The following is a 25,084-nucleotide window of genomic DNA, read 5'->3' on the forward strand; positions in this document are numbered from 1 at the left end:
AGGTAATCCTAGTTTTCAACGACAGAGCTGTAGCTAATATTGCAAAATCTAAACCTTGTTTCTTAACAACATAGCAGTCTGAATCTTTATGTACTGATTACTGATGATTTGTTACATTTTTATTCGAAATGTTACTTCCAAATAAAAGCTACAAGAATAAAACCATACATTGGGGGCCGTTTGACAAATATGGAGGGGTCTGATTCAGAAATCTTTACAAAATCTGGTGCTAGCTTTCGGAAAACATTGTTTGAAAAGTGTATGGGCATGAAGGAATTGGACATGTTTAATGCACAAGGGCCAGGTTCAGAATTACGAGAACTAGGGAAGTCCCCACTTTAAGCATTTTTAAACATTGAAATATATATCTATACTTACATTGCAAATAGCCCTCAACGGTAGGTATGGTGGTCAGTCAAATAAAAATGTACCCCACCCGGAGAAAACAATAGCGTAAGAATGCTTGTCCCAGTCAATAAATGAGGCTCCTTTTCCTTTGGTCTACAAACGCATTTCGACCAACCAGTTACTCATGGGCATAATGTCTCCCTACGTTCCAAAAACCGGGACACAGTAACTTCTAATACAGCTTCTAAGGAAAACAAAAAACATTTCACAACTGAAATATTTCTTGAATGCTAGCATCAGACTTAAACAGAGGCAATGTGAGCTCTTATAAAATAAATTACTATGGTGTTTGGTTGTGCCAGGTTGCTGTCGGGGTTTTTTCCTTCATCGTACCTTTAGTTAAACCACACCCGCCCCCGAGGAACGTACATTGCCCACTAGACCACTCTCAAACGACCGTGGGCACCACCACCCTTCTGCCGGAATTACAGATACATTATCTTGAACACATCTCCTCTGCCCACTCAGGATCGACTCCCTCAGTCAACACCACAACCGCAAAACTCCTCCAACTCATCGTGGGTTTGCCTTCCCTTATGTCCGGACCCTAGTGAACACTGACTCGGGTATGGCTCAATCAGGTCACGGAACCCTTCCACCTGGGTGGGCCACTCTCCCTGGCGCCTCAGGGGGTCCCATACCCTGCCTCGGACTTTTCGTTTCAATACGCCCCGCTCTTACCCTCCTTGGGACCCGCTACTGTTAGCCCGCCCGTACATCTTCAGTCTTCGACACAAGCGCAAAATCCGGATCCTGCAGTACGGTCGACGTAGTACGCTGAACGTCAGCACGCAGAGGAACTTCCGTAGCGCCGCGTGGGGGCCTTCATCTTATACATGGCATCGTAGTAACCAATGTGGGTTAGATGGGGGTGGGTACGTCTGCAGACATCTTGGAATACATATACTCGACTTGCGTTCCAGGCTACAGGCGTGTGGAAAAGTAAATTAGTTTTCACAATGGACTGAATAAATGTGTGTGAAACAATTCTGATACTTATTATGTAAACCGGTAGTACAAAGTAAAGAAAAGCCTCCCCATAGTGCAATCGTTTTCTTACCTAATTTAGGTCATATATTTCTCTACGCAGGAATGTATTCGTTCCAGTCTAAGGTCCCTCTCGCCCTTCCCGCTCCTAACGAAATGGCATTCAACCAGTCTACCGAATTTTCACTCTGCTGGTCGTGGCGCGCTCTGGAATGCACAGGATGCTCGATATTGTGACGCTGAGCGAGCTACAGTAGGAGACCTGGGTTGAATAGACATAAAAAAGAGACTGCGGCGAACAACCATTTTAAGATGCATAGCGCTGAAGACAGAGAAATAAAGGACGGACTCGGGATAGGATGCCATTTTGAGGAACAGTCTTGGAAAAAAGAAAGTGAGAAGGCTTTCAACGACTTTCATTGACACGATGTTATACGGATGCCTAAGGCTTCTAATTCTTTAGAAAAGCTTAGAGACTAGAGTCAGAAACAAGACCCGGACAAAGGATAACGACTCACTGAAAGAAGGGATGAAAAATTGAACGATAAGCCATTAAACGAGAGACTGTTTTTATTAGCTATGGGACATCGAGATCATAGACATAAAAGACACACTTACCATGGTGCTCCATATTGGTAAGTGATATGTTGGCACTGAACAAAGACTTTAGAATTAAAAGCTGCCGGGAATGTTGTTGCCACAATGGGAAATGGACTTCTACTTTCTCGTTTCTGTGGGCTTCCACATTTACTCCTTTTATGAGGTTTATTTATTGTCTCAGGAGTACATTCTAGAATATGACAATGGTGTTGACTCTGAGGAGAGCACTTTATTTTGGGGCCTTAAAAAGGATACCTTGGATTTCGAGTGGAGCTTCTGGACAGGATGGGCTCGGGTGCCGTTACTTGTCTTTCTCACTGGGCACATTGTGGTGTCCTTAGCATCCCGTTTCTTCATGAGAGCTCTACAACCTTGGTGCCTAATGATCTATGGCATGTTTGCCTGCTGGTTTCTCCTGGGGATCCATGGATTTGGACTACTCCTGCTCCACATATTTGTGTCTTACACCGTTGCCCAGCTTAGGATCCCTGTGCTGTCCTGGGTCTGCTCTCTTCTTCTGCTCGCCACTCTACAGGTTGAGGCAATTGAGGAAGAAACCAGAGCTTGGTACAGAACAGAGAATGAGTATTACCTGCTCCAGTTCACACTGGCTGTGCGCTGTTTGTTCTATACTAGCTTCTGTCTGGAGTATTGCTGGCAGCAGAAAGATCAGGAGAGTGGGTATTCGTTGGCATGGCTGCTGCTGTACATGTTCTATTATCCCATGTTCCACAATGGGCCTATCATGAACTTTGATGAATTCCGTAAAGAGATGCAGAAGCAAAAGACCTCCACTCCAAAAACTGACCTGCGTGTTGGCATCCTTTGTGCATTCCGTCTTTTCTGGTGGTGGTGGCTTGCAGAATTGATGATTCATCTCATGCACATGCATGAGATGTACGCCAGTGATGCCTTTTTGAGAACTACATCCCACTGGGCTTTAGGGGGCTTGGCTTTAGCACATGTCCTCTTTTTCTATGTGAAATACCTGGTTCTTTATGGCCTTCCTGCCCTTGTTGTACGCATAGACGGGCTGAGACCTCAGCCTTTGCCACGCTGTGTCAGTACAATGTACAGTTTCACTGAGATGTGGAGAACCTTTGACGTTGGACTTCATAGGTTTCTGATCAGATACATTTACATACCAATGGGAGGTTCAAAGTCTGGCCATGGAGGGATGTTGTTATCCACAGGCATTACTTTCGCATTTGTGACCTACTGGCATGGAGCGCACCAAAATCTTTGGTGCTGGGCCGTACTGAATTGGATTGGTATCAACACAGAATATATCATCAGGAGACTGTTGTCCTGTGCTATTGTCCGAAGCACCGTTTGTCAGAAGCTTTCTCCAGAGATGCAGCGACGGTTCCACGCAACACTAGCTGCAGTTGCCACTTCAATGCTGATTTTAACCAACCTAGTATTTCTAGGAGGGGAGCATGTAGGAAAGATATACTGGGAGAAGTTCTTCATTGAAGGGTGGCCCTGGGCACCAATAATAGTGTGGGCATTCTTGTACTGCTATGCCCACATTGGCATAGAATGGGACAGAGTTTATCACCTACCTTAGTATTTCTACTCCGTACATTAGGGTGCTTAAGGTTGTCAAGGGTCCTGTTTGTATTCTGTTGGAGTGCAAAGTTTACAATCCCTCCGTGATATCCAAGGCCAAATTTCAGACTTCTTTTTTTTATTTTTATGAAAACATTGATCAGATTTCATTTTTATTTTTGAAGCTAAAAAGTAAAAGAAAAATGAAAAAAAATGGATTTGTTGTGCAATTATCATTTGTCGATAAAGGCATTACCAATCAATATTGTCTAGTGCTTTCAATCATTGTTTGAAATGTGTGAATGCCTTGAGTACTTAAATCTGATTGTTCAGTGCTAATGGGTTAAATAGTACGTTTAAAATGCTATGAGAAATATGAAATTGAAGTGAAGATACATTTTTTTCCCCCATTGAGAAGTCACATACATTTTCGTCTTTTTTTCTTATTTTTTAGGTCTCGCCTGTCGATGCGCATGCGCATCGAGCAAGCGAGACTATAGGGGCTCATCGACTCTTTATCTAACTTGCAAGGAATCGTGGCGATTCCTTGCAGTGCCCGTGACTTTTAAGCTCAATGCGCATGTGCATTGAGCTTAAAAGCGCGTGCACAGCCGCCCGCATTCCTCCGACACCTTTGAAGTGAAGCTTAGCTTCACTTCAAAGGCCCGGCTTCTTCACACCCACATGCCGCTCTGCCCCGCTCCGCCCCCTCCCCTGAGTCATCCTGCCTGCCCTCGACGTTCCCCCCGCCCCCTCCCGCCACGCAATGCCGAGAGCTTGTTTGTTTTTCTTTTCTTTTTTTGACAAAGGAGGAACAACATCAGCGGAAGACTTTAGCAATGCCAAAACTTCAGGTAAAGCCATTGACCGGTGAAGCCTATTGGTTTTCCAATGCCTGTTGACTTGGTGACTGTTCTATCGAGTGGAGGGGTTTCCTCGCAGCTGAAGTCAGGTTTTGACAATCGACTTGGAGATGCAGGCCTCTTTACTATTGCGGTTGCTTTTTTTGTTGTTTTGCTATGATTAACCTCCTGTGTCTGTCTTGTTTTTTTTCTGTTACTGATGTAACCACTACAGTTCCTTCTGGGAGGCTTTTCTATGCATAAATGACCTTTCTGTAAATGACTTCTTAATTTGTTCTTACCAGGCCTCTCCTAGAGCTTTGGAAGTACTCTTCTCATCCATGCGCATTCAGCTGTGTGAAAGTACATTTGAGACCAGTTTGTAACTGGCATTTGTATAGCGCGCAATACCATCATTATTGCTTAATAGCGCTAGCTCAATCAGGTTCACTAGTCTGCGATGGATAAGGAATTGAGCTTTGTACTGACTTTTTTGACAATTTACTGTGCGTCCTGTTTGGTTCGCAAAGCATCCGAATATGTATTCATGATAGCTTTGTGCATGATGTACGTTCTGTTGTGTTTTCCGCGCATTCGCTGAATATGACTTTGTTCTGTCTGCACGCACCCACATTATTTCTAAGTCACTTTTCACCTTTTTGAGGCACAGCCTCGGTAGATTCTAGGTTCATGTTAAATTTTGTTAAATTTGATGTACAGTTTTAAGCCATTTTCATTGTGCGTGCTATATCCAGCATCCCATGTTCATATAGTGCTGAATACAAACTTCAAAAGTAAATTTTTAAATTTTGTCCGATGGGTTGTTGGTCAGAAATTTCCAGAGTGGAAGGGAAAAGCTGTTTTAAAAAGAAATTACAAAACAAATTCTTGTAGAAAGCGCACTGCACTGCTGTATTTTTTTTAATGCATATAGTGCTACTAATCACTTGTTTGATACTTATAGGGTCGATGTAGGGAATAACCATCTATTGTGTGGTGTACTCCAGATTGTTGCTCTGTTTTTGCTGGCTGTAAAATTCTGTGCACTTTACTCATGCTAACCAGTCGTAAAGCAACTGTGCTCCCCATTTTATGATTCCACTCTATTTACTTATCCACCTACATCCACTGTCTGGTCAGGACCCTCACTCACCCTCACCCTCACTCACCCTCACTCACCCTCACTCTCACTCACCCTCACTCACCCTCACTCTCACTCACCCTCAACCCCTCACTCACCCTCAACCCCTCACTCACCCTCACTCACCCTCACCCACCCTCACCCTCACTCACCCTCACTCTCACTCACCCTCACCCTCACTCACCCTCAACCCCTCACCCTCACACAGTGCAATAGGTCTCGGAGCATTTGAGTTAGAGCTTTTACATTTGTTTATGGCTTTTTTTCTTTGTAATTCTTTAGCATTGCCTACAGGAAACAAAAATGCTAAAGATTTACAAAAAAAAACCATAAACAATTCTAAAAGCACTAACTCTAATGCTGCGAGACCTATTGCATTTCCAATGCTTGTTTCTTGTTCTACTCCTTATTTAAAGAATAGATTAAATAAAGAATTGAGAATTGGACTATGCTTGTCTACATGGCATTTAATCATTTGAAGCAGGTAATGGTGCAAAGGAGTGGTAGCTGAGCTTAGAGTTCACATAATTTTCCGCTTTTTCATTGAGAAGACAGATAACAGACTTCAGGCAAAAGCAAGTTAAGATTATGCCATGAAAGGACAAGAGACTACTAGAACAAATCCCTGTCCATTATTTATAATCTGCAGATAACATTTATGGACATTATTACAAGCGACTTGAGAGCCGTTAGGAACTGCATTAATGAAATCCAAATTTGCAATGCTGGGAAATATTTTAAAGAGAGTGACTAAAATAGTATCTTTTTGCCACTTCACAGTAGGTCAGTAGTTTGGTCCCTCTTGCATGTCTCTTTTGAAAAATAGTTTCTCCATATGCTCAATAACTGAATCGGGCATTTCCTGAAAGACAAGAGGGCTTCATGAGAAGATGTAAATATCAAGTGTTGAGGTGTGTCCATAACACTTTTATTTGGAGTAACATTTGGTAGGGAGGTTGGTAAATCATAATTTAATGAAGGCTACAGTAAATGTAATGGGCATGTTGGATGTTTGGAACCAAAGTTACACTCCAAGAGCGATTAGTGTCATCATATCTAATCCATTTGACTGGGCTAAGCAGACACAATTGTTTTGTTCACCACCGCTTCTAAACTTGTTTTGTTAGATGGATAACAAAGTAAATAATATGATGGTCTAACCAGGACACCCAATATAGTTTTGGGTTGCTTGTCTGCTTATAGATTTCTAAAAGTTTAAATTCTTGCTCTTCTGTTTGCTTAATGTTCTGTGTGATTTCCTGGATCACAGGTAAATTTACTGAGTTGAAGTGTGGGTTCAAATGTTTTGGGGGTCGTCAAAAAGAAAAAGTCTTCCCAAGCCAGTATTTTAGTGGTTCTTTAGAATCTAAAATTCCTTACAGACTTCAGTAGTTTCAAAGGCTTTGCAACTCCAGTTCCAGCCTAGGGACGCCCCCCTAAACTTCTCGTCAAATCCTAGCACTGTTGCTTTTTTAACCAAGTAGCCTACATTGTTTTTTTGTAGTGCGGGTCTCTGGAACCCATTATTAGGGTCTTTGCAAAAAACAACTGTTCATTGTACGCATTTTGTAAGCTCACAAAGGCCCACTCTTTCTCTACCGGCTACAGTCTGCCCTACTTGTTAATGCTTTGTCTAAGTGCTATAAAACTACCCTTTGTTCAGTTGCATTCCGGTCGTCTGCAAAACCCCAAATAAATAAACTACATGCCATTTTGCAGCATTCTGTTCAACGCCCGTGACAGTGTGTCTGGTACCTGTTTCAGATAGTTTAAAGTCTTGGACTCTTGTTAGGTCTCACCTAGCGTTTCAGCGCACATGCGCTGCTCGCTCTGCGAGGCTTCTTGTAGTTGGGATTTTCTGGAAGTTCCGTTTAAGCCCCGCCCATCATTTTCATTGGGTCGCATCAGCGTTTATGCTAAACGCTGGCTTCCAATTGAAAAGGAGGTTTTTTGGTTACCGCCCTGTCTCCTTCTCGAACGGCCCATCCGGACTGGATCGTTTCCTTGCGGCGTTACACTGTCTCCTTTATTATTGGGTAAGCACTTTTTTTAGGTCTCGTGACCTACAATGCGCGCAAGCGCATTGAGGGAGCGAGAATTCAAGTCGGCAAAATCCTCGTCAAACCAAAGGGCTTTCAGCCGCGGTTTTCTTTCAGTTCACGTGAAACACAAGCACGTGCATCAGGCACTCCTCCCACACCTCACGGACATCTGTTCATTTCTCCTGCACAAGGCTCGCAAAAGGCTCTCCTCCCTCCCCACATCAAAGGCATCAATCACCATCCCACAGGCTTCCCCAGCGCTGCCCCGCCCCCTGCTTCACGGCCAGGCCATCTGTTCCCTGCCAGACCTCTCACACCTCCGTCACAGCATGCCTGTGCTCCTTGATTTATTTAGTAACAGTGCCGCTTCCAGACACCTCCCACCTCTGACACAACATGCCCTTAGGCCTTTATTAAATAACAGCGCCGCTTTTACTTTGTGCTCATCTGCTTGGTGTGTTGCTTGTTTTATCCTGTCACCTAAGTGGTGCAATAGCTGAATGTTACTGAAACCGGGCATAAATCAATTTCGCTGCTCGTCTTTAAAGCATCTTTTGATCTCGCAAGTGGCCCACCAATGTTGTGTCTGTATATAAAGCCGCACTTTAACTTTCGTGTCTGCAATAGCTGAATGTTACTGAAACCGGGCATAAATCAATTTCGCTGCTCGTCTTTAAAGCATCTTTTGATCTCGCAAGTGGCCCACCAATGTACAATATACAGATATATTTGTAAATCATGTGTTATGTGTAACAATAGTAGAACAGTTCTTTCAGCACAAATGCAGTCCGTGATAGCTGCAACGCACTCGAGAACGAGTATTCCCAGATTGTTATAATGTTTGGCTTTTGTAAATCTTGCATCTGTGTTTTCGCTGCTGTCACTTCAGCTCACCAGGCTGCACCCCCTCACCCCTCGCTCGCCAATGTCCCTCCCACCCTTCCTTTGATCTCGCCCAGAGTTCTTACAGGCTAATGGCCCTTCCCCTCACCCAGCACAGAGCGTGCATCGTTTGTTTACTCTCCCAATTTGTCTTACTGGCTCGCGTTCTTTCTCCCTTTCGCTCTAATAGTCTATGCTTGTGGGAATTATTTTAGGATTTCAGCAGTGAAAAAACGGGTCTAGTGTTTTGTGAGCATCACTGTTTGAGCATAATTGGGTATAGTACTTGAGGAGGGTGCTCTATTCACATCTTATATCTGTTAATTCCGGGGTGCACCCTTGCAGCCAAAGGGTTGTTGGCGTGTACGTTTAGTCACACCATTGGTATTCATGTGTTTATGTACCCTGTTCGTAATTTTCAGAGCTGCCCACCCAGAACTGTAGAGTTCACTTTCAAACACTGAAAGTCACAGCCTTGCATCCTGCTTTCCGTGATTCATTATTTTATATTGCAGGGCTTCTATGGTCGTGGTTGCGTCGCTCTCCATCAGAGCCTCCTCTCCGCCCCTTCCCTGCTGCTGCTCGCATCGCACTCCCTCCTCCCCCTCCCTTTTCATCAGCTTTAATCAGGCTCATCTGCTGCTGCCATTCCCCCCCTCCCTTCTCGCCCAGTCCTTCTTGTTTAAACTTGTTCGACTGACACACACACTTCTTGTTCGGACTACTGGGCATGAGGCCCTCTGCTTCTTCCCTTTCCACACATGCCATCCGTGTAGCTTCTGGTCAACCCTGTTGCTTCCACCCTTCACGTCGTGTGTCCCCCCCCCCCCACGCACACTCTACTCCTCCTACCCCCAATCATGTGTTGCTGGCTGTCATCCATCCATGTGCTTTAAAAAGGTGAAACTTTTGTGTTTGCACTAGTAATGAGACGGATGTACATACAAAGCCCCTCAGAACCCACACCCCCTCACACACCCCCCTCACTCTCACACCCCTCACCATCACACCCCTCACACCGCCACATACCCCCTCACCCTCACACACCCCCTCACTCTCACACCCCCTCACTCTCACACCCCCTCACCCTCTCACCCCCTCACCCTCTCACCCCCCCTCACAATAGGTCTCGCAGTAGGAAAGTTGGAGCTATTACAATTGCAAATAACAATGCCTTTTATTTTTGTTTTCATTTTAAAAACATAAAGGGCTTTGTCATTTACAAAACCAATAGCTCCAACTTTCCTACTACGAGACCTATTGGCAACGCCAGTGCTTGTTTACCATGTGTGTATTGGCTGTTTAACCTTGCGGTAGCTTCAAGACTCATAACGGCTGTCATGTTATTTGTAACTTGTTATAGAGTTTTGTCTATATGTTTTTCGGACGGCCCGATAACATGTTTTCAAAAGGACTGTTTCATACATTGCGATCAAACCTCCAGAATTTGCCCAAGTCAACAGCAAATCCAATTACAGGCATCAGGAAATACATCATTTTGCTCCACTTGTCCCTGGTGTCGGTTAGCGGCGGCATCAAAGGCACAGGGGTGCAGTTGGGGCTCACCGGGGTTCCCGCTTTGGGGTGCCCATCCGCCATCACGAGGGAGTTCTCCAACATGCTGCCTGCATTGGAAACCCTGCAGGAGTCCAGCTGGAGAAGTTGTAGTATGGGAAAGGTTTTCCTGTGGTTGATCACAGGGAGGTGGGTCTCATGAAATGGACTTCCCCACCTCCTGATGGTTAATATACTCCAAGACCGAGCAGCAGGGGGGGGGCATGGGGGAGTCATCATTTAATCAAAGGCACAAAGAGGAGGAAGCCCTCAGCAGCCGCTCTTTACTCAAAGCAAACATTGCAGCGCTGACATTAACTAACGTGTGTGGATTAAAACCGAATGCTTTGTACTGTTGTCCTAGGTTATTTTTGCTTTGCGTGCCAGATTTCACTGACAGGGACCTTGTGTTGCTTAAAGCCAGGTATAGCTACAGTCATAAAAGAGCGGGGGTGGTACTATCATATGTTATATTTCCGTTCTCAAATTGATGCTTGAGTCTGAGTCACACTGGATTTGTGCGCACATTTGTAAAAATAACTTATGCTTATCTTTTGGCTTAGAACTGAGTATGCTCAATAACTGATCGCCAGGCGCACACATATGAAGTGTCCATCACTCAAAGTGCACAAACACGGATGTAAGCTCAGTCTTTTACCCAATCTGTGCTTCAATCAGTGGGTGTGGGAGTGGAACTGGTGATCCCCATCGCTGGCACATGTCGCGTGCAGTGTGTTGAATATTATACTGAGCAACAATATCACACAGCAGACACCACTTATCCTTTCTGGAACCACTTGCATTGTGCTTGCCTTTAAAAACAAGCATTTGCAATGCAATAGGTCTCACATTTGTGAGAGTTTAAGCCATTGGCATTGTAAATAGCAATGCCTTTTATTTATGTTTTTAAAATCAACACATATATAAAAGGCATTGTCATTTACAGTGCCAATAGCTCAAACTCTCGTAAATGCGAGACCTATAGCATTGCAAATGCTTGTTCCAAATGTTGAGGGTTTATGTCCTGGTGTCATCATTCTTCCCAATTTAGTTTCTGATTTAATGTATTTACTATATTTTCACAAAGCCTAATGTTATCTGCTTTAAATATTCCTTTAGAGGTAAGATCAAAAGTGAAAAAATTTGACCCAAAATTAACTTTTACTACTCATCCTATAAAAAACAGATTAATTAAAGTGAGACTCAGACTAAACATGACTGCACTGCTTTTAATTATATGGTGCAGGCAATGTTCTGATGGAGTCCTTAGTTGCTTAGTATAAAAAAAACTTTTGCAGGACTATTATTGATTAGACTGTGATGGAAGGTCAATCGGTCCATGCTAGGCAGGTTGCTTTGTAATGAAAAGGACAGAGCCTGTTGAATAGACGAAGAAAACATTGTCTTCTGATCAAATCAGCAATTGACTCAAAGATGTTTTCCATACCAAACTAACTCATAATCCAGTTGTAGTTTGTATAGAAGCACAAATCCATAAGGAACTCTCTAAAAGGTGCTCTACTGATCTCCCACTCGCTAATCTTCTTGCAGTGGTGAGTAAAACTGTTCTGACAGAAATGCAGATCTGGCTCAAAAAGTTTATACTTGAAGAGGTTGGTTGTTTAAATAACATGCCACATAGACCTAATATAAGCAACTACATTATATTTAGCCTCTAATACAGTGTATCCCAAACTGTGGGTAATTTGTGGTGGGTCAGGAAAGTCAGAGCAGAAAATAAAGATGCCATTAAATTCCGTGTTTATCTTGTTGCTTATTCCAGCACTTAAAAGACGGAGGTCAAACGTCAGGTTGTGCCTTCTGACACATTTCTGCGGTATTAGTATTTTCTTTTCTTTCTCCGACTACAAAGTGAGAGGAGTTTTAAAATGAATTATGTGATAATCTTGCTGGAGTACCGGGAATGTGAAAGAACTGGCCGTAGGATGTTGTTGTTGTTTTTTTTGCAACACACAGCAAAAACTAAATACCTGTGAAGTAACTGTATGCATTCAGCTAGTAGGAAAGCAAAAATGAAGCACATCTTTTCTTTTTAGGTCTTGGCTAGACAGTGCATGCAATGTCTCTTCGAGACATGTTATTTACAATCGGTGGCAGTGGGCATAACACTCCCATAGGCTTATCATTTGTTCGCTTCAACGTTGCTCTCCTATTCAGACTTCCACTCCTGAGGCGGATAGCCGGGAGTTGTATTCCTCGAGCACTTTTAAAATTTTAAACCTTTGAATGTGTAAATAATTGTGTATTTTACTTGAAGCAGCCAAACCTTCAGTCCATGTTGACACTGACCTCGGAGCCTGCTGATCACGAGCAGCGCCTCCCTCGCCTCACAAAAACGCCCTCTGGCCGCCGCCATTGACGGCGTGCAACGAGGCCACGCCCCCTCTCTGGCCACGCCCCCCCGCCGAGCTTAAAAGCGCTGAATGAGAGCGCATTTGTAAGACTTCCACTCCTGAGGCGGATAGCCGGGAGTTGTATTCCTCGAGCACTTTTAAAATTTTAAACCTTTGAATGTGTAAATAATTGTGTATTTTACTTGAAGCAGCCAAACCTTCAGTCCATGTTGACACTGACCTCGGAGCCTGCTGATCACGAGCAGCGCCTCCCTCGCCTCACAAAAACGCCCTCTGGCCGCCGCCATTGACGGCGTGCAACGAGGCCACACCCCCTCTCTGGCCACGCCCCCCCGCCGAGCTTAAAAGCGCTGAATGAGAGCGCATTTGTAAGACTTCCACTCCTGAGGCGGATAGCCGGGAGTTGTATTCCTCGAGCACTTTTAAAATTTTAAACCTTTGAATGTGTAAATAATTGTGTATTTTACTTGAAGCAGCCAAACCTTCAGTCCATGTTGACACTGACCTCGGAGCCTGCTGATCACGAGCAGCGCCTCCCTCGCCTCACAAAAACGCCCTCTGGCCGCCGCCATTGACGGCGTGCAACGAGGCCACGCCCCCTCTCTGGCCACGCCCCCCCGCCTCCCCACACTACAAAAATGTGCCATTGGAGGAAGCGCAGCGGACGAGCGCAGCGGGAGCGCCGTTTGCGCGCCGAAGGCGCGCCTAAGGCAAGCCCGTCTGCACCCGTCCCCGACCAGACGGGGCCAGGGGCCACAAGTCCTGGCTCCCACACTACCCAGGACAGGACATATAACTCGGCGGTCTTACATAGCATAGGTAGTAGAGCCGTTGCCCAGTGCACCCACTTCTATGCTCCTACAGAGCTCCCCGCCCGATGTCCGGCCTGCAAACACTCCTTCCGCAATATCTCCACGTCGCCTTGGGCACAAACATATCGTATGTTTGCACTAAACTGCCGCTCTTTACCCAAACATAGCACTCAGATTGCCATGTTGCTCGAGGAGCAAAAGCCAGATGCGGTTTTTCTGACAGAGACGTGGCTCACTGCTCAATCTGAGCCAGATGTGGTTTTAGCCTTACCCATAGGTTACCATATCTTCAGATTGGACAGACCGGAAGGGAGAGGTGGAGGTCTGGCGATCATACTGAAGACTCAGTACCGATGCCGTACCTCAACAGAAACTATCCCTGAGTGCGAGAGTATAGCATTCTGCATAGAGTTTAATGCAAATAGCTCTTTTTCTGGCACCTTGATTTACCGCCCCCCCGAGCCAGCAAAAGTGTTCCATAGGTCTCTTCCAGAGATTATAGCGGAAAGAATTCTGGCCTCTGCTAACCACACGGTCCTAGGGGACCTAAATCTCCATTTTAACTCCCCCTCAGACCATATCGCTAAGGAGTTAATAGATGACCTCGGAGCTCTTCAACTGTCCCAGCTGGTGCTAGCCCCGACCCATGAAAAGGGCAATTTACTGGACCCTATATTTAGCAACTGCTTCGATCTGACGGTTGACCAACCCATCCTCCTCCCATGGTCGGACCACTTTTTGGTCCCGTTTACCTGGGTTACACAAAAAGCACCTCAGCTACCTCCCCAAGTTACTATTAGGAGGAATTGGACAAAGCTCCCCTTGGACCCCTGGTTACACAACCTGGACTCCACCCGTCCGCCACCCTGCCCAGACCCCAATGTGGGGAATGGAAACTATGTAGGTTGGATCACGCACTCGCTAGACTCGATCCTCCCTCTTCGCAGATCCTCTTCAAAGAAAATGCAGAAATCAGCTCCCTGGTTCTCCGATTCCCTAAGAGAACTAAAACGCCTTTGTAGGCAACGAGAAAGAGCCTGGCGATTAGACTTCCTCCCAGATAAAAAGGCTTCCTACAAAGAGGCGATTAAAACCTACAGAGAAGGGATTAGGACGGCTCAGGCAACCTACTACTCAGTTAAAATTCTTGAAGCTAAATCAAAGCCGAAGGAAATTTTCCATATAATAAAGCAATGTACCAGTGCTAACACTGCATCCCCGCCGAATAAAACCCGGGACCAATGCAATGAGCTTGCGGATTTTTTTCATAATAAAGTACTAAAAATCTACTCTACATTCCCAACGGTAGCCACAAATCGGGATGCGACTGTCCCACCCCCCCCCAGATCGCCTCTTCACCCAGAACAGCCTTCCCTTGAGCACTTCCCTCCTATGGACCTCGACACCCTAGCCAGCGTGGCACGCCAAGTTAAGTCGGGCTCTCCATGTGATCCTGCTCCTCCAGAAGTCCTGATGCAGGCAAGCAAAGCCACCCTGCCTGTAATGCTGGAACTTCTAAACTCGTCCATATCTGCATGCTCAGTTCCCATAGCTTGGAAGCAAGCCATGGTGCGGGCGCTGTTGAAGAAACCCAGCCTAGACCCCGATGATCACTCCAGCTACCGCCCCATTTCACTTCTCCCTTGGGCTAGCAAGGTCCTAGAGAAGTATATAAATGCCCAGCTGGTTCAGTTCCTAGAGAACAACTCTCTGCTACACACATCCCAGACAGGCTTCAGACCGAAGCATGGCACTGAAACCGCCTTATTAGCGGTCACCGAAGAGTCTCGAAGGGTACTGGATCGGGGGGGATCAGTGGCAGTGATCCTCCTTGATCTAAGTGCCGCCTTCGATACGGTCAGCCATACCACCTTGCTGGACCGTCTCTATGACATCGGAGTTTCAGGTGACGCATTAAGGTGGTTTGATTCCTTTCTGTCTGAGAGATCCTTTCAGATCTTCGACGGCGAGACAGTGTCCTCTAGGAAACCTCTTAGCTGCGGAGTACCGCAGGGCTCTTCCCTGAGCCCTGTGTTGTTTAACGTGTACATGAGGCCGCTGGCGGGTGTCGTCGAACCGTACGGCATTAAAATCGTGTCGTACGCCGACGACACTCAGCTAGTGGTTTCGCTGGCCACTGGGAACAACAGGCAATCCCCGGTAGATCTGCTAAAATGCTTAGAGGACGTCAAGGGGTGGATGACCAACTCTTCCCTAAAGCTGAACGGAGAAAAACGGAGCTCATGCTCCTAGGCCCAGCCTCACCAGTGCCTTTCACCTCCTTGTGGCCCCGCACATTGGGCCCCCCCCCCACCCCCAAGGAGAGTGTTAAAAGCCTAGGAGTGTGGCTGGACAACAAACTGTCCTTCTCCACCCAGGCCACTAAGTTGTCCGCCACATGCTTTGGCCTTCTCAGAATCCTGAGGAAGATCCTCCCGCTTTTGCCTTTAGAGGCCAAAAAGGTGGCGGTACAAGGCCTCATCCAGTCCCGTTTGGACTCAAACAATGCCCTATATGTTGGGGCACCCGAGATGACCCTCCGTAAACTGCAGGTTGTACAAAACTGCGCAGCACGTACCCTGCTGCAGATCCCGCGAACCCAGTCAGCCAGACCTGCTCTGAAGTGTCTCCACTGGCTGCCAGTGAGACAGAGAGTGGCATTTAAGGCGCTATGCATGGCGCATCACGCCTTCTGGAAAACGGGCCCAGCCATTAACAACGACCTTGTTATCCCCTACCACCCAAACAGGAACCTTCGGTCGATGGAAGCTTTCCTTGCTGTTGTTCCCAGAGTGAAGAGAGCCAGGTCTGGCGGAAGGTTGTTCTCTTTGAATACCGCCAAGCTCTGGAATGGCCTCCCCCTCTCACTCCGGTCTAACCCAAATCTGCTTGTATTCCGGAAAAACCTGAAGACACTACTGTTTGCTAAATCCTTTGTGCTCTAAATTCCTCCTCCCCGTCATTTCCGCCTCAACCCAGCGCTTGGACGCCCACGGGCAGCAATCGCGCTCAATAAATATATTTTCATTTCATTTCATTTCATTTCATTTCATTTCATTCATTGTTCCCATTTGTCCATGGCATGCATGTGTCTTGCCCCTTCTTGGGTTTGGCCCTCCCCTAGAGTATGGACCAAGTACTTGTGTCCATCCACTGCTCCCGTTTTAGGAGCTATTTTTTTCTTTGACTTTGAGCACTCCACAGGAGTGCTTGTGTTTTCACCCCCCCAGTCTCCTCCCACCTGCCCCTTTCCCTCCATAGATCATGCTGTAATGACTGTCTTTCTTTATCCCCTGCCCGTGCTCATGTTTCTTTACTCCCCCACCTACCTTTGTGCCATTTCTGGACAGGAAATCGAAAAACCTCTACAGACGAACTATTTTGTTTCTTGTTTTATAGCTGCCCCTGCAGATGCTGGTCATTTAAAGGACATCCAAGAAACCATCACTGCAGACAAGCTGCTGCCATGGTCTAGCAGGAGGAATAGAAAGACTATTTCTGGCCCTCATGCTGATGCACGTTTCTAATAAACATGCTACTAGAAAGAAGAGCTGCAGAAAGGCCACCCACTCGCTGGGTAAATACAGAGGACTCAGCAAGCCGCCTTTAATCACCATGCCCCCCCCCCCACCGAGCATGCGTTGAATGAAACTTCAATGCAGTGACCAATCCAACCACCCGAAACACAACCTCTTGCATGGGAGGCATCAACAGTTGCTGGATGGCATTCACACTATTTTAGGCAATTTCAGGGGATGAGAGGACAGAAAAGAGAAACAAAATGGTCTCACCTCATATGAAGACGGCTCCCTCAGCGCAGTAGTAGATATGCTGCCTGCATTCCAAGTCAATAGCAACCTAAGCACCGCAGACATGACTAGACAATATAGCCTACTGATGCAGACTGTGGCCCTCACTGTCCTGTGAAGACAAGTCTTCAGCTCCACATAATTCAGCTCTGCACCACAAAAATAAGTGTCACGCAATTCCACAATACACAGATCCACACTGTATAATTCCACTCTATTCCAAACAACATGATTACACTCCACTAGAAATAATTCCACTTCATCATACATAATTACACTTCATGCCATATAATTACACTCCACATATATCCACTCTGCTCCAAAACACATAATTACAGTCCACACAATTCAACACCACATAATTCCACTCAACACCATATAACTCCACATAATTCCACACCACATAAATCCACAGCAAGTCACATAGCAACACTCCACATAAATACTGAACACCACCATGCCACATAATTCCACTCAATGCCACACAATCCCACAACACAGAATTCTACTCCATGCAGTTCTGTTCCACTCCACATAATTCCGCAACACACCACACACATCCATTCCACATCATGTCACATAATTCAACTCCACTGCATGACATTCCACGCCACACAATGCCACTCCATATAAATCCACACCATACAACATAATTACACTCCACACAATGCCACATATTTATACTACACATATTTCAGCTCCACACCACATACAGCCACTCCATAACACATGGCTAAAAACATTGAGAATGCCAATAGCTCTTGGGTTGCCAAGACCTATTGTCTTTGCCAATGCTTGTTTGTAAATCTGAAGTGTGGTGGAAACAGATTTTAATAGGATCAAATCAAGACACTTTATTTGGAGATGCGCACATGAGAAATGTTCACAGAAAGCCGATTTACACACTTTGTCATTTGTGTGCTATATAGTTTTATCAGTAAAATTGTATGTCTGTGCAAAGTTAGTGGCCATTTCAATGGAAAATGTGCCGTCCGTAAATGACAGGGTGCTACCACACACTGCTTTAGATACTTTCAAAAGTCGCCCCTCTGCATGTTCACTGACTAGTCAGTCAGTCAGTGAGAGAGTCACTCAGTCGGTGAGAGAGTCAGTCAGTGAGAGAGAGACTGACAGTCACTGAGAGTCAGTCAGTGAGATAGTCAGTCAGTCAGTGAGAGAGAAGTCAGTCAGTCAGTGAGAGAGAAGTCAGTCAGTCAGTGAGAGAGAGTCAGTCAGTCAGTGAGAGAGAGTCAGTCAGTCAGTGAGAGAGTCAGTCAGAGAGAGTGTGAGTCAGTGAGAGAGTCAGTCAGTGAGAGAGAGAGGGACAGTCAGTCAGTCAATTAGTCAGTGAGAGAGTCAGTCAGTGAAAGAATCGGTCAGTGAGAAAGAAAGACAGTGAGAGAAAGAGCTTAAAGACATAGGCAAAGTCAATATCTCTGGCTAAACATTTATAAGGTCCCAAAGGCGAGAACTATTGGCTATGCCAATGATTGTTAATCTTTATATACCATCTGGCAATAAAGGGGATTTCATTCTCAAAGTATCTTGTTTGATGAGATACAAAACAAGCATTAAAAATGCGATAGGTCTCGCCTTTTATTACAATTATTCTGCATGTGTGAAGGATGATTATATAGCTCTCTTTTGAGACAGTGTCTTTAGCAACGTGTCGTAAATAAATTATTTACACTATCATAATTTCTATAAATAAATAAATATCAAAAGGGTCAAGCATAAATGAGGAGCAGAGTCCGTGGTATTAGAGTCAATGGACTTTATTGCATTAACTCGAGTTAAGGGAGAGCTCCAGCGCCAAGCGGGCACAGGAGAGTTCTGGGCTTTATTCACAGAGTACAATATTTATACATTCTTTGCATACATAGGGAGGAGCCCTCCAAGCAGAAGGAAAGAAAAAGATATGAGCATGTAGGCGTTCACTGTAATGAGTCATAGGTGGGTGGGTGCATAGAGGGGGTTGCAAGGTCAGCTAAAACTCGCACTGCCTGTTTGTGTAACTTTATCAGACCCTTCCACGAGGGCTGTTTCCTTTCTGTTGGTTAGGGAGGGCCCTGTGTGTCAGAGTGACTTAGCATGTCTGGTCTTATCTCTAGCTCGGGGCAGCATGCAGATTGCTCGCATCTGTAGAAGTGTTGCTGCTTCATACTAGCAGTTGGTTTGGCCCTTCCTGTCCACCCCTTGTGTAACTGTCTTGGAGGTTTCCCTTGACATGGGCCCCACTTACAGCAAAACTGGGCCTTATCTCTGCAGATGGGCTTCTGCTCGGCTCCTGCTCGGGGCCGGAATGCAGCTTTATCAGGTCGACCCTTGTTTGACACTGTTAAGACACCCCGGGCTGGGCCTCTTGTCCGTGACTGCTCAAAAAATATCTAATGTGCTGCAGAGAAATGTAACGTGTGCCTTTTTCAGGGTCTGGCATGGAGGGGCCTGGTGACAGAGAAATAAGGCCTCTGAATGTGAAGTAATGCAGGGGTTTTTATTCAACATGGCAGATGGTGAGAGGGTAGCGCGTGGGGCACAAATACATATAAATATGTAATTTTCTTCATTCCCTCCTTGTCCCCAAGCGCACCCCTCTAATACACCTCTATTTTCATCAGGCCGTTAATGTGTTCTTGCAACATGATCTTTTCATTTTTTCTGCTTTGCACATGTGGACGGGGAATGCAGGCAGTGGCGCACAGACCGCAGATGGCCGGGCCGCATTGGAAGCAGAGGCAACAACTGAAGATGATAAACAGTATTGATCCTACTACAGTCAACACTTTCCATCCCCATGTTGATACTAATGCCCACCACCAGCTGCTTAAGGATCATTCTCCTTTATCCATGTCTAGCTGACTTGACATCTTGTGTAGCTTGGCAATGGCTTGGTATACCGTAGGTGCGTTATTTGGAATAAACACACAACAACTCGTGGAGATCAATCTGCATACACCACCACGGTCAGCCAGAACGATGTCTAAAACAATGCGATTTTGTAGGGTCATGAGTCTGTCCGCGACCACCTCGGCTGTGAGATTAGAGAGGGCACCTGCCGTTGCATCTATCGTGTTTTGCACCACTCGTGTGAGGTGGCGGATGTTCCTGCTGTTTACCATGGGACCCCAAAATGGAATGACTCCGGCAAAGAAGTCTCCCGCCTCCTGCCCTGCTGTATCTTCTGTATCTATGACCCCCCTTCGCCGTCTGTTATAGACAGTCAGAGGCTCAATTTCATGATAGTCCGCAGGGGCAGTGTAGGGGGGGGGAGGAGAAAAGCAATGTAACAAGTGCCGGACCAGCCCTGTGGGAGCCATGTATAACCTTTATCCCCACATATGAAGTAGGTGCCCTGTGCGGCTATAAGCCGTGTATTGTTTGTTCCATTCAAATTGACTGTGTGATTGCAGATGCTATCACCCATACGTATCTTTCCTTTACTTTGGACACAAAAAGGGGCTTTCGTTGATGCCACAAAAACAGGTGAAACGGATCTTTTTCTCCTGTCCATATACTGATAATATAACTTATTAGATCTGTTACCGTGGTCAGCATAGGCTTCCTGCTCTAGTGGGGTACCACATGCCCTGTTCTTTTCACCTCGCCAACATAAAATGTATAGGTGATATCTGAGCTGAGACTGCTCTTTTGTATCCGTATTGGCCATATAGGAAGCTTTGTTTGTTTCCCACCAACCTGTACAAGAGCCTTCATAAGAAAAAGGGAGAGTGATGAAAGGCATGCCTTTGGCAACTGTATGGGGAAGACCGCACACCCAGCTGTTGGATGTGTTTATGGCCAGTTGATGTTGTTGTAAAAGGGTGATGAAAGTATTGTTCTTAAATTCATTTCTTCTGTTCTCTAAGTGTACTGGGAGCTCAACATGTGAGTGTACTATGGTGGCGTTCTGTGAGACAGCAGGTGGATAGAGAACATGTAAGAACCAGCCAATACTTATTACCACAATGCTCATAAAAAGTACAATAATCAGAGACACTATACATCTGCTGTGTAATAGCTTGCAGTATTTCTTTCTCATATTAGTCCTTTTTTCTTTACTGTTCACTAGTTTATTCAAGTCAGACATCATGTTCAACCGCTTCACCACCGAGTGGACTTAGACAATCAAACGTCGACTGACCTTCTAGATCTCAGTTTGGAAGTGTACTCTTGCTGGGGAGTCTTTTCCAAAAAGGGGGGCTCAAAGTCTGTACTGTCTTTGTTTTTAGCAAATGTTCCGGTAGTCCCAAAGTATTTTTTACAGTGACTGGCATGCAGCCACCCTTTTCTTCCCTCGACTTTGATGGCCGTCCTCGTCGTCAGCAGGACTAATTTTGGTGCCTTCCACCTGGGGTCCAGAGGGCTCGTCCGGTCGAAATTCCTTACCGGCACCCAGTCCCCTGGGGCTATGGCATGGTCCTCGACCTGGGTGTTGTCAGGGAAGGCAGCGGCAACCTGCGAACGGCAAGAGAGTAGTGCAGACATCAAGGAAGCCAGGTAATCTGTGAGCATAGTACTGTCAACATCAGTTATTCTTTTAGGCATTGGTGTACCCCACATATTCGGCGGTCTTCCAAAGACCACCTCATATGGGGATAGGCCGGTTCTAGAATGAGCTACCATGCGCATGTAAAAGAGGGCAACCGGTAAGGCTGCCATCCAATCCACGCCCTTTTCTGCACATACTTTAGCTAATTTTGTTTTGAGGGTCTGGTTATGTCTCTCTACTAGACCTGCTGCTTGGGGATGCCTTACACAATGGAACTTCCAGGTATAACCCAACAGAAGGGACACCTGTTTCATGAGCTCAGAGGAGAAGGGCTGGCCATTGTCTGAGTAAATGACATGTGGCAACCCGTATCTAGGGAAGAACTCCCTCACTAACTGTTTGGCTGTTGTAACTGCAGTATAATCTGGGACTGGGTAAGCTTCTGTCCATCTGGTTAGGGCACACACCACTACCAGGACGTACTTGTGACCTCTACATCTGTCCATTTGGATATAATCCATTTGGAGAACCTCAAAAGGGTGATCAGGGGGATGAAATCCACCCTGTTCCACTGAGATGCCTTTTCCAGGGTTGAATTGGCAACAAATCATGCAAGTCTTCACTTTCTGCTTTGCTGCCGCTCGCAAGTGTTTGTTAAACCAGATATTCTGCAGGCCATCCAACATTCCCTTCTCTCCCAAGTGTGCCGGGCTATGTGCTGTCTCTATTATCACCTGTACCATAGAGTCTGGGAGGAACCATGTCTTTTTGTTTTTAGTCATCCAACCCTGGTGAGTCTGGACCCCTCCTTGTTCAATCCATTTCTTTATTTCATCTGGAGTGGCATGGGTCTGTATATCTTGTACATCTTTGGAGGGATCCCTGACTGTCATAGTCCTTGTCAGTGGTAATACCTGTGAGTTTGTTATGTCAATTGGAGTCTGAGCTGTCTGTTTAGCAGTTCGGTCTGCCAGGTCATTACCTTGGGAAATGACATCTGTGGCCTTGGTGTGTGCTTTGCATTTCAGGATCGCTATGGCTGTAGGTAGGTGTATTGCTTCTAACAAGGCCTGTATGAGAGGGCCATGCTGTATCTTGGCCCTGTGTGAGGTCAGAAAACCTCTCTCCCTCCATAGTACCCCAAAGTCATGAACTACCCCAAACGCATATTGTGAATCAGTGTAGATGTTAACCCTTAACTGTTTTGCTCGTTTACAGGCTTGCGTCAAAGCAATGAGCTCTGCTGCTTGTGCTGACAGGATATCTATTCTTTGTGTCTCTATGATCTCATGGTCAGTAGTTACGGCGTATGCTGCCACTAATTCTCCTGCCCCTGTTCTCATGCATGATCCACCTACATAAAACGTTATGTCAGGGTCTGGGAGTGCAACATCTGTCAAGTCTTGTCTTGGCTTCGTCACTACATTTATTACTTCCACACAGTCATGGGGTGTGGCGTCATCTGTGCTTGAGGGTAAAAGAGTGGCAGGGTTGAGTATGTTACATCTTCTAATCTCTATGTGGGGTTGAAATAGTGTCAGCTCGTATCCTGTCAATCTTGCTACAGTCAGGTGTTGCGTCTGTGTCCTATTCAGGAGAACTTCCACTGCGTGTGGTACTTGTACTGTCAGAGAGTGTCCCAGCACTATCGAGTCACTTTGTCTTATGGCCAAAGCTGTGGCCGCCACAGATTTCAAGCATGCTGGCAGAGCCTGTGCTACAGGGTCCAGTGCACTAGAAAAATAAGCACATGGCTTGTGTTTCCCTGCTTGGTCTTGTGTGAGAACAGATAGTGCTGTTCCATCCCGCTCTGTTACGAACAGGGTGAAGTGTTTCTTGTAATCAGGAGTGGCTAAAACTGGCGCTTGACATAATGCCCGTTTTAGTTCCTCAAATGCTAGAGTGTGCTCTGATGTCCAAGGGAGGACGTTAGAGGTGGCCGCCTCCAATGTAGTCAATTGTATGAGTTGCTTGACTATGTGGGCATACTGGGGAATCCATTGTCTGCAATAGGAAGTAAGGCCAATGAATGCACGTACTTCTTTCTGTGTTTTGGGTTGTGGAATGTTGGAAATCAATTTAATTTGTTCTTGTGTCAGCTGCCTACCCTCCTTGGACAGCAAGTGCCCCAAGTAAGCCACTTGCTGTTCACAGAACTGTAACTTTGAAGGGGACACCTTGTGCCCCTTGTCCGCCAGAAAATGAAGGACCGTGAGGGAAGCCTTTTCACAGTCAGTTTCTGATCTTGCTGTGATGAGAATGTCATCCACGTACTGTATTAATGCTGTGTTAGTAGGCATACCAATACTGTCAAGTTGTCTCTTTAATGCCTGACTGTAAACACTTGGGCTTTCTGTAAAGCCTTGGGGAGCTCTTGTAAATTTAAAGCTGCGTCCTTTTAAACTGAATCCGAAAAGATATTGACTGTCAGGATGTATTGGAATGCTGAAGAATGCATTCTTCAGGTCAATGACCGTGAAAAATGTTGCCTCAGAATCAATGGCAGTAAATAATGAGGAAATGTCTGGGACCACTGGGTATTGTGGGACCACACATTTGTTCAGTTCTCGAAGGTCAACTACTAGTCTGTAAACTGGGGGTGCTTGAGGGTCTGTGCGTTTAAGAACAGGGAGGACGGGGGGGTTACACACATTCGAGTCTGTCTCCACCACCACCCCCTGTTCAATGAGTTCTTGAATTATTTTTAATAAGGCTGTTTCAGCCTCAGGTGGAATCCTGTACTGTCGTATTCGGGGTAGGACTACTCCTTCCTTAAGAGTGACCTCGTGTGGTGTTATATCCATGTAACCTACGTCAGTCGAACCTTGTGCCCATAGATACTGTGGGACATCCTGAAGTCTGAGATCAAAATCTCTAACCGTGAAATGCCCTTTGAAATCACGCAAAAACAGTCTTACTCCTTCTGGTGACCAACAGATAACTGCTCCCAGTTTTTTTAGGGTCTTTATACCTAGTAAATTTTCTGGACATGTTTTAGTGAGTAGTAGGTCTGTGGTGCGTGTCAGTGGACCCACCCCTAAAGAGAGTGGTTCTGATACTTTGTTGACAATTGGCTTTCCAGAAAATCCCAGGGATATATTCTGTGAGCCCGAGAGAGGTGCCCCTGGGACCTCGTCATGACTGATGGTAGTCCTGCTTGCCCCTGTGTCAATCAGAAACTTTCTATCTTGCCCCAGCAAACGAGCATGTACATAAGGACCCTCTTGGTCCACAGGAACTGGGATAAGGGGCAAGCAGTCTTCCCTCTCGAGGCTGTTTCATGAAAAAGATTGGTATTCTAGGTAGTCTGACTGCGTGTACTGATACATTTGAGGTGTAGCGGCAGCGGGTGTCTGGACCTGCTGCAGGGTGGGGGCTTGGGTCTGTTGAGTGTTGTGCTGTCTGGGTGTATAGGGCCGTTCCTTTGTTTTACCTGTGGCTATATTGTGCTTTAGGACAGGGCATTCCCTTACAAAGTGACCCTGTTGTTTACAATAATTGCAGGTCCCTTTAGTGGGTGCGGTACCATTCTTGTTCGTGTTTGCAGGTACTGTTTGGGCAACTAGCATCTTCATTTTTGTATCCTTCATGC

The 25,084-nt window shown here is 45.9% G+C and overlaps 2 protein-coding genes across 4 annotated transcripts in view; one reads left to right on the forward strand and one right to left on the reverse strand.

Annotated features, from left to right (window-relative positions):
• KHDC4 (KH domain containing 4, pre-mRNA splicing factor) overlaps window positions 1–1,241 on the reverse strand; it is a 72,667-nt gene extending 71,426 nt beyond the window's left edge. For 2 of the 3 annotated variants that reach the window (XR_013603585.1, XM_078669598.1), the window contains exon 1: window positions 1,090–1,239. Coding sequence is in view for 2 of the 3 variants with exons in the window: in XM_078669598.1 (XP_078525724.1) it covers window positions 1,090–1,127 (38 nt within the window). In the remaining variant the exon portion in view is untranslated. Of the gene's footprint in view, window positions 1–1,089 lie in introns of all 3 variants that reach the window. The other variant, XM_078669599.1, reaches the window with a different exon arrangement.
• A 512-nt stretch (window positions 1,242–1,753) lies between these two features.
• Window positions 1,754–3,751, forward strand: HHAT (hedgehog acyltransferase). The gene has a single exon (XM_078671526.1). The coding sequence runs from the start codon at window positions 2,084–2,086 to the stop codon at window positions 3,563–3,565; it is 1,482 nt and encodes a 493-aa protein (XP_078527652.1). The 5' UTR covers window positions 1,754–2,083; the 3' UTR covers window positions 3,566–3,751.
• Window positions 3,752–25,084: the final 21,333 nt, after the last annotated feature.

The sequence above is a fragment of the Lissotriton helveticus genome, chromosome 12 (assembly GCF_964261635.1).
Source record: "Lissotriton helveticus chromosome 12, aLisHel1.1, whole genome shotgun sequence".
Lineage (NCBI taxonomy): Eukaryota > Metazoa > Chordata > Amphibia > Caudata > Salamandridae > Lissotriton > Lissotriton helveticus.